This window comes from Bombus vancouverensis, chromosome 8 (assembly GCF_051014615.1).
Source record: "Bombus vancouverensis nearcticus chromosome 8, iyBomVanc1_principal, whole genome shotgun sequence".
Taxonomy (NCBI): Eukaryota; Metazoa; Arthropoda; class Insecta; order Hymenoptera; family Apidae; genus Bombus; species Bombus vancouverensis.
Genome location: NC_134918.1, coordinates 9,367,747 through 9,378,087, shown reverse-complemented (window position 1 = coordinate 9,378,087; position 10,341 = coordinate 9,367,747). Strand labels below are relative to the sequence as shown.

Genomic DNA, 10,341 nt, shown 5'->3' with positions numbered 1-10,341 from the left:
TTCCATTTGTCGTTCCTCCTTTTTTGTTTCATCATTTTGTTCCTTTTCTTTTTATCGTTCGAGAAAATAATTCCTCCAAATGAACCTTCTGCCCTTTTTAAACTCCTGGCCTTAAAAATATCTGCTTATGCAAACTGCTAGATACTAAATGTTATTATATGAGAATTTGATAGTTAGTATGAACAAAATCATAAAGTAAATATCAGTTAATAACACAAATTATATTAATCATATTAATTTGTATTTAATTTGTTCAATTTTGATATATTTAAATTAATCCAAATTACAGTACTTCATTCAAATTGAAGGTTCTTGTCGCAAATAATTACAAATATCCTCGTTATTAAAAAAAAATTATAAGAAGTTCGGAATAATTGTAGGGAATAAATATCGGCAAAAATAAGGTGAATTAAAGTCTAAAATTTGGAACTTAAAATTTCTGAAATTTGAAATTATACTGGAAGAAAATTCAAGTTATGATTATCAATTTTTAGAAAATTACTGAAACAGATACAGTATAAAACGATGTTATTCAAATATTTCATATTCAATATTTATGATAATAGTGATTATGATTTATATATTATATTCTTTATTTTAAATAATTATAGATTATACATTAATGATGATCATACATTAATGATGATCCAAGATAAAAGTATAAATTTAAGATTTAAATAATTTAAAATTCATATAATCAACTGCAAGTTACACTGCTATAGTACTGAATTACTTAACACATATTAAAGGGAAGGTGAATTTATCATATTTCTGAGTCATTAAAATTTCGCCTGGTTTAAGGAAGTGGAACAAATATACAAAAAAAATATATCGTGTTACATCAAATACAATTATCAAACAATATGGTTATTATATACATAAGAAAATACTCCTATGAAGTGCTTTAATACAACATACAAAATAATATATGTATATATATATACATATATTCTACAAAAGCTTCGAATGTAATCATAAAGTTTTTAGTAAACAAAAGATCAGTTTTTGCTAATGCCTAAGAATGGTTCTAAACTAATGAACGACAAAAACTCTTAGACTAAAAACTAACGAATTAACGGCGAAAAGATAATGAATAATGAGCCGTCAGAAATTTTAAAGATGCTCTTTTATCGGAAATATTATCTTATTTACAAACTTTTAATAAGTCGTGCCTTTTAATATAATCTCCATAGATTTTATTCTAACGTGGAAAACACAAATTATTTTTAAATCATTGATAACCACGCGATACAGGGTGATCTATTATTAAAGAAACAAGACTGCTACTGGTACGCATAATGTCAAGTTTTCTTAACACTTTTAAGAGATTTAACCACTCGCGAGGCAATGATTACATCGTGCTCTAGGTAGCAAAATATTTTTATTTATGTTCATACAGAAAGTGCCTCCTATTCTTTCACTTTTATTGATAATAGAACCTATATCTATAATTTACAAATACATTCGAATAACATGTAAAAGCGATTCGATCAATAGTAAACATATATAAATACTAATTAGCTTAAAATCAAGTAAGCTTTATCCGAAATATCAATAATTTATATTGCTTTAGCTTTTTTCCTACTGCATATATCCTTGTTAAAACATACCTTGTAACACAAAATTGATATATTAAAAACAATAAATTGTTCTTTATTATGTTAACAATATTGTATTGTTTCATAATATATAAAATTGTGCTTTAAATTACATAAAAAGATTAAACAATTAAGATTTATTTTCTTTTAATTACGATTCATTTGACATTTATTACACATTTCTTATATAAATTGATTAACAGAAATAAAAAAATATATTCATACTGATAATTGTAACAATTTTTGCCACCTTATTCTTAACTGTAGATATTATGAACTTTTGTGTTTGGCTTGTTTACTTAAAGCTTGATACAAACCAATCAAGGAAGACAATGTTCCAAGTGCCCCAACTTGCCAAGTTTTCAACTGTCCTCCCCAGAATGTGCCAGATGGCAGATAACTAACTGCATAACTTATATCTAAGACTAATCTTATGCAAGTTAGTAATTCATTCCACCTCTGTCTGCTTACTGTCTTCAAGGCAATTCTGTTCAAAAATAAATATTATATATATAAAATAAAAATAAATAATTGATATTATAACATCATATTAATCATATCAGTATAAAAATGTTTGTATAGTGTTCCTAAATTTACCTTGTATTGCAGTTAGTTTTACTAAGATGCGTCTTATAATTGCTAAACTGTTTTAATTTTCGCAGAGATCTATAAAAAGATATACATATAATCAAAGCGTTTAAGTACAATATTTAATTATATCTTCTGTATAACATACTTTAATAATGACAGTTGCAGAGAAATTATCCAGAACCATGTTGAAGCATTATTCCATGCTTCAGTATCAATTTTAATCAATTTATGTTTGCCAGCCCAAAAAGTGTGTTCTACTGGGCCAAACATAATATCCACCAAAATCTGCATTAATTCCACACATCTGATCAACCGATCTGGCTCCTATTAGATGACATATGAAATTTATATGCCTGTAGAAGAATAGTATACATTTGTACATTACATTAATATATAGAAAATGAAACACAATTTGCAGAAATTATTTTCTTTTACATTGTAAGTATATTTTACTTCATTAATATATATACCTCTTTTCCCCATCCATATTTCATTGCATAATGAATGGTTGGTATGTCATCTAATAATCCTAAAATCATTCTGCATTCACTCATTTGACTGCTAAATATTTTTAATTTCTTTTCTGTTTCATTTGAAGATGTGCCCAACGTAGCAAATTTTGCCATATAAGACAATGTTCTCAAAAATTTATCTCTACCTTGATGTGTTTCCAGATATTCTGATATTAATGCAATAGTCATATTGGAATGAATATGTTTGAAAATATAGATCTGACACTGTAATAAAAAAAATGTGAGATAATATAATAATTTTATTAAGAATAATAACTTTTTATGGATCTGATTATTATATAGTCGAAGCAATAGTAATATCTATAATTTGTAAGGTCAAGTGTAAAAAATGGCAACTCACCGAATATGTAATGCAAATAAGTTCTTAGTTTTACCAGCCTATACATATGTGTCCTACTTATTATCAATAAATAACATATGTCACATGAAGGAGTATGCAAAGTGAGTTAAGCTGTGGAAAGAACTAGTTTTTTCATACATTTCATAGAAGATCTCCGAATTATTTATGTGCATTTACATTTTATTTTGTTATGAAATTTGTAATTAAAAATAATTTTAACATAAACAAGTTTGAAGTGCGACTTTTCATCCCTTCTTACTTGACAATGCACTCTTGCGGTTGTGTCACAAAAATTGAAATGAAAAGGTAGTTGGTAAGAAAGAAACTGTGTCATCTATCGGTAAAAATCAAAATATTCGTAAATATTGAGAAATTGACATATATAGAATTATTAAATAATATTCGTGGTATAATTATTCTTTCAAGAGAACACGATTTCGATTATTTATAAAAGATTAGTCTTATACAAATAAATATCAGAATTCTTCGGCTTCAGTACTGATTTCAGCTTAATCATTTCTAATAAATTATATTTTGCTGAATATTTATTGAAATGTATTTCCAGTATTTTAGACTACTAAATTAATTAGCAGCATAAATAAAATACATTATGTTATATCAGATTGTATTATGCAAGTTAAACATAACTTGTAAAGGCCGCATAACGACATTTTTCAAAACAACTAGTCCCTATTAGAATAAAAGATATTCCATAATTTCCAACATACAAATATTTTTAATTTATCGTCTAAGTATCATAATTAAAACTTAGTTAAAGTACCTTCTCGATTATAAGTACATATTTCATATCTATACTCCGTTTAAGTCAAGTTAAGAGAGGTAAATATACCCGGTCACGTGATTCTCCATTGTCCTACTAGCCACTAATTACTGGTGAATTATAATTTAAATTGATTTTTTAAACTTGACACATTTAATTAAGCAGTAGCAGAAATAATCTAGTTCTAGATACATTCAGTATTATTAGTTAAAGAGTTAATGTTCAAAAAAGGAGTTTTCTATTTAATAATTCTATCAAAATTAGAATCACGAATCCTCAACAATTTTCCCTATCCGGATTTCCTATCCGATCACGGATTCCGTGATCAGAGCGTATAGTTATAACTGAACATTCTATTTAAGATTTCCCATCTATATGTGCAGTAAGTTTATGGCGAACAGGGTGTAGTGGGGGAACTGTCTTCTCAAAGCGTCGTATTCGCTCATTGTTGTGTGTCGCTTTAGAGCAACGTGATCAGTGGTTTGGAGACGTGATGACGTCAGACTTCGAGGCACAAGCCGAGAGCGCGTTTAAAGCCGAGTAGGGCGTGAAAGTGTGTGTCGGTGCCGCTCGTTTTCCTTCTAGTTTCTTTTAATCTAATCCCCGTTCGACGAATAATGTGCAAATAGCATCGTGTGCCGCCGTGAACCAACGTGGGACAATTATGTTCGGTGTTCTTTTAACGTGATTAATAGTGAAAAAAAGGAATACCATGTTCCGCTGCATACCGATTTTTAAAGGGTGTAACAGGCAGGTGGAATACATTGACAAGCGTCATTGCTCTCTGCCGTGCGTCCCCGATGATATTTTACGATATTCGAGAAGCTTGGAAGAGCTCCTGCTGGACGCGAATCACATTCGTGATCTACCTAAGGTAGACAAATACCGCTACATGCCAACTTTTCTGTCTTATAACCCGTATCTCTTTTTCTTTCTATGCGTTTCTCCCCTCTCTTACTTCTCTCGCTCTATCTTTTTCTCATTGTATCTCTTTTCCTCTTGCTATTGTGCCCATGACGTATCATACCATCGGCTGTAATGTAACGGCGAAGAATGTGTACGGCATAGCTAATACTTTTTTTATTTTATTATATTAGCAACCAGAATACAATTCTTTGAGTTAATTTACTGGGTTGGGTGCTGTCTAAAGCACTACTTATGGCGTAAAGGGTAGCTTTTATTGTCATTGTTGTTATTTTCTTATCAAATACGCTTATTATTGTGTCTTTCCTCGTTCCAGAATTTTTTTCGGCTGCAGAAGCTACGAAAGCTAGGCTTGAGTGACAATGAAATTCACCGCTTACCACCAGATATCCAGAACTTCGAAAATCTCGTGGAGTTGGATGTATCCAGGAACGGTGAGTGCACGTTTTTCTTTTTTCTTCTTCTGTGAGTTTAGTCATTTGCGGTTTTGTGGCGGTGTGGCGTCCACGACGATAGGAAAGGGTCGATCCCCGGTTTCAACGTTTCGTTAGGAATGAAACATTTTCCTGGACTGTTTTTATCTTCGTCTTTCCGGTTATTTTTCTTTTCGTACACGGTTGGTGAGCAAAGCACTGCTTGTACATGGCTTCTAACGAAGCACGTGTACATGGTTCAGACACGATTGTCAATGAGAAAGTTGAGTGTAATAACGTGCGTACAAAGGCGTCGAATAAAGAAAAGTAGAGTTAAACGAGACGGACCGTTAATGGAACCTCATGTTCGAGGTAGATAAACTGCGAAACAGTGCCCCAGTGTCAAATATTAACCCTCGAATAGCATACTATGGACGGGGTGAGTCATTTCTGACTTGTGTCTAAAATTCAATTTCTTAATGTAACTTTATTATTACATATAAATAGGAAGTAAGAAATTGTGGTTATAAATTTTATTTAAAAAATATATATATTTATCGCCAATATTGCATCTTTATTCCCAATTTTGAAAATTAAAGAATTACGAATAACTGTAAGTATTACAAAATTGTATAGACGCTATATTTAGACGAAAAATTTATATAATTTATTAAATCTTATTGTTAACACATCTTTCCTTTCTGAAACATTACACTGCACTGCGTGGAATACTAAAAGTGCATTCTTTTGTTTGGTTTATTCAATCGTAGCTGGTACTAATACTTTATGGGCAAGTTACCGCTATCATTGTATTTTTTTTTACATTATACTGCCGGTTAGAGTGGCGTAAGCAATACACCGACTATGATGATCTAACAGATTGACTGTTACTTTCTGTGATACAAAAAAATAAATTTTGAACGTTATGGTTATAACCGTATATAGTGCAAAGTTACTATAATTTGTATTTTATTCTAATACAATTCATTAACAATTAAAATATATATCATAAAAAGTAAGATTTCTATAAGGAATATCGATTCTATAGTCGATATCAGATGTTTCTCGATCATACTTTCGATATGTCGATCGTTGATTTGTTCGAGAACGGCGATTATTGCATTTTTTTCGAGGGTTTAATTAATAAATCTAAATATTAGTCAATTTTTAAGTTTGAGTAAAATAAAATCACTGATATACATAATTTTCTGCTTTATTTTTCTAGTAAATAAATAGAGATACTATGAGTTGTCTAGTAACTTCACATACAATTATACTAAAAGAACTCTTTCTTTCTACTGTTTTATAAACTTATAAATGTATAAATTGGGAAAGGTAAACAAAAATTAAACATTCTAAAGTTCGTTTATACTTCCGTAACATATTTATAATTTCATGAGGTCGCTCACACTGTCATTTTAGGCCTAACTATCGATCGATCGAACGTTTCGATTCAAGGATCGATTCAGGAAGATGAAGACACACATTCTTATAGTAAACGGCGCCTCGTTTACTTTCTAACGACGATGCAGCGGCTCGTAACTCGAAAGGCACGTTGAAACGCGTTTTTTAGTCCCGCCTCGAAGTTGTTTCCTAAGAGGGAAGCCTTTCCTTTCTCGCTGTTCGCTGGATTTACTTACCGTTCCACTTCGGCGTTTTTATGTTTACCTTATGCTCGTCCCTCGCCACCCGCGTATATACACACTACACACGGAAACTTCGTTACTTCACATGCAGCACGACGTGACGGCCAAAGAAGGAATGCACCGTGTAGAGCAGCGATTTTCAACCAGTGTGCCGCGAGAGGTCCACAGGTGCGCCGCGAGAATTTTTAAAAGCACGTAATACCTAGTTATTTGGTTACTGATTTCTTTTCCCCTAGATTATTAAATAAAAAATACAGCAGCAAAAAAAAAAAAGAAATAAAGAAAAAGGAAAAAGAAACTAACACCCCGGTGTCAGTGTTCCGTCTTGAACCAAATATAATATATTTTCGGGTGTGCCGTAGAATTTTAGTAATTACAGCGGTTACAAAAAATATTTGTACATATCCTCATTTTTTAATGAAGCGATCTTTTACTAGATTCTACATTTCATTATGGTAGTATCAAATTTTTTTAATCATATGAAAATATTTACTCTTGAACGATATGCAATTTATTTTAGTTGGATCTAATTAACTAGTATATAAATCATAATAGATAAGTGCAGTGGGATACAAATACTTCTTGTAGTCACTGTAGTTTATGTGTACCATAAGATAAAAAAGGTTGAAAATTGCTGTTATACAGTCGTGGAGACTTTTTCCCTTCTTTTTCACCGGTCCCTTCTTCTTCTACTACTATCTCCCTGGAATGTTTTCTGCCGCTAAATACTCAGTAACATTCGTACCTTAGTTTGCGCTTCACTGGACATCTCTCTCTTGAATGTGAAACGACGCTCTTGTCAACGTTTCGCGGCTATTCCCTTGCGTTCCTAAGGACTCGAGTTTAAGAACAATATTGATTTGAAGTTTTATATTTAATTTTTGATATTTTAAATATTTTATAACTGGAATTTTGGTCTGTATATAGATATTTAAAGATATATCCTATCTATTTCCAATAATTTATTTGTTCATATCTTCTAGGTGTTGAGTACGTAGTGGCGTCATTTTTAAATTTTCGAAATGGCGTACAGTGCGGCATTTGTATGAGGATTCGGGACAAAAATCAAAATTCAGTGGTCACGTTTGCACGTTCACAGGCAACGTTCTCACGTTCGCAGGCCACGTTTGCAAATCAAAATACGTATGGTTTGTGGAACAGGTTCCTACATTCGTAGACCACGTTTGCAGGCAATGTTCGCACGTTCGCAGGCAATGTTCGCACGTTCGCAGGCAATGTTCGCACGTTCGCAGGCAATATTCGCATATTTGTAGGCCACGTTCTCAAGTTTGCTGGCCACGTTGTCACGTGGCATTGTATCGTAAAAGAAATAGTACTTCTGTTGAAAAAAGAATCCCATTTTACAAATTGAGTAAAAAAAATCGAATTCCTAAAGCCATTTATCTCTTTATACTATATTTTCTCTACCTCTGCTTATCACATTCTATAAGTATAATATATTTAACATATTATCAATTCCATTACAATATTATTCACAAGAAACATTAATCTATTTTCGTATCTTATATTTCGTTTTACGATATTATGAGATTTTTTCACGGCCTATCTAGGAAGCTTTTAAATAACATCCATTCAAATGCATATAAGCTATCTAGTTGACAGTATGTTAATTATGATTACGTATACAATGTGTCATAAATACCACGTGAATGAACAATGGACAACAAATGAGCCACTCAGAATTCTGATCAACTTCTTATACACTAAAAAAACAGAGAAAAGTGGTGATGTGTTGCAAACGTAATTTTTTCAAATTTATCTTGCAATTTACAATTACGCATCTCATCTTACTGTAAATAAACTCATCATTGTGTAGCTCATTTGTCTTTGTATATTATTTAAATATTAGCTATGTACCCGAGTAATGAAATTGATAAATGTATAAAAAGTAAAGTTGATCAATTTGGCTTATTTAGAGGAGTGTAAATATCAAACGACGTCGTGTTGTGTTCTTGACTGTATCGCTAAAGGTACAATGAAAATACGCGCTATAGATAAATTCTCTCGCGTAATTACTACTTCCTGATGCGCGGTCGGCCTCGTTATCAATAGACGTGCCGCTTTTGCATTCTTTCTTACATACATGCGCGCGTGACACATCTCCGACCGAGTAATTAGCTTCGAACCACGGTGCCTGTGGGCGCATGTTTGTTTATTCGTTGTGTAAAATGAAATTTTTTCATTCATCATGCCGGAATAACGGGCTTCGATTGCCATTAACGTTTTGTAATTCGTGATTCCATCTTCTACTGCCCAATAACATGATTTTATTTTTGCTGATATTATTTTTGATATACTAAGTGAAAAACTTTATATAAACTTTTCTTTCAAAAATCCATAGTCCATATATTTTATTTATATTTAAAAAATTGTTCATAGAGATATGTTATAGATTATTCTTTATTATTAACATTGCCTTACAAGGTTTATAAAAATATAAAATAACTGATATATATGAGAATGTCATAAGATAGATTCATGTCTTCTATGAAAACCTTTGGTAGAATAGCTTAATGGTTAATGGGATAATTTGTTTCGTCAAAATAAAATAACTCTGCTAATGCGTTCGTGAATTGTTGGACGATTTCTTCCAAGAGCTTTCACTAACGAGCCTCATTACTAAAATCGCTTATGTAATTAATTAAAACTTTAATTTAGCAACAAAATTATCTAGATAATTGTTTAAAGTTTAATCGAAATTGGCTTCATTTTCTTGGTTACCTGACTCATTCTTCCAATATCTTCAATTAAGCGATTCACCGTTACCTAAACGATAGTACGTAATCTGTAAATATTTCAAATATGTACGTACTCTTCAGTATTAGTTCGAACATTCAACATATCTTGTTTCATTAGTTTGTGTTCGTTAATCGCTTCGTATAATAAGTTGGCGCGAAATGGTGGGAACGTTTAACGGTCTAAATCGAACTAACAGCCTCCATTTTTAGTCGAAACGGTCGAATAATAAATGAAAAAAAAAGAAAAAAATGAAAAGGAGAAAAAGAAGAAGAAAAAATAGAAAAAAAATTTCGAACAATACCAAAGTGTATAATAAGCGGCGGCATTGTACATGCTGAAAAATGAATTCTTTTGTTCGCAATGAAAGTCGAGAGCTGGAGTTCCAGCGAAGTAAAACGTTCTGCCGGTTTTACACCACGTCGACCTAGCGATTTTCGAAAACGAAATCGCATGCAACTTCGTTGCTCACTCGCCTGTACCTTGTCCTTTCGCCTTCATTCATACGATAAATCGAAACCGTTCCAATTTTTATTCGGTATGGTCAACTGTGAAATTCTCCGTACTTCGCAGTAACAGATCCTTTGTACTATTCTAATTGTGCTATATCGTGATAAATGTAAGCGTGGATGGATCAAAAAAGTCCATTTCGAGTCCATTTTATATAAAATTCAGAAATCAATTTCTCATTCTTTTTTACATGTTGCTAGTGGCTTATATTAAAAAATTTGAAATTTACAAGATAAACACTCTAAAAA

The 10,341-nt window shown here is 31.6% G+C and overlaps 2 protein-coding genes across 9 annotated transcripts in view; one reads left to right on the top strand and one right to left on the bottom strand.

The window, feature by feature from the left end:
• Positions 1–1,720: 1,720 nt before the first annotated feature.
• Positions 1,721–3,342, bottom strand: Pex11c (peroxisomal biogenesis factor 11c). Its single transcript, XM_033344546.2, has 5 exons — positions 3,063–3,342; positions 2,660–2,926; positions 2,335–2,513; positions 2,196–2,264; positions 1,721–2,085 (listed from the first exon to the last, which is right to left on the bottom strand). Exons 2-5 carry the CDS (start codon positions 2,888–2,890, stop codon positions 1,869–1,871), a joined length of 696 nt encoding a protein of 231 aa, XP_033200437.2. The 5' UTR covers positions 2,891–2,926; positions 3,063–3,342; the 3' UTR covers positions 1,721–1,868.
• A 954-nt stretch (positions 3,343–4,296) lies between these two features.
• scrib (scribble planar cell polarity protein) overlaps positions 4,297–10,341 on the top strand; it is a 51,464-nt gene continuing 45,419 nt past the window's right edge. For all 8 annotated transcript variants that reach the window (XR_013059109.1, XR_013059108.1, XM_076621140.1 and 5 more), the window contains exons 1-2: positions 4,297–4,717; positions 5,084–5,201. Coding sequence is in view for 6 of the 8 variants with exons in the window: in XM_076621140.1 (XP_076477255.1) it covers positions 4,556–4,717; positions 5,084–5,201 (280 nt within the window). In the remaining 2 variants the exon portion in view is untranslated. The remainder of the gene's footprint in view (positions 4,718–5,083; positions 5,202–10,341) is intronic.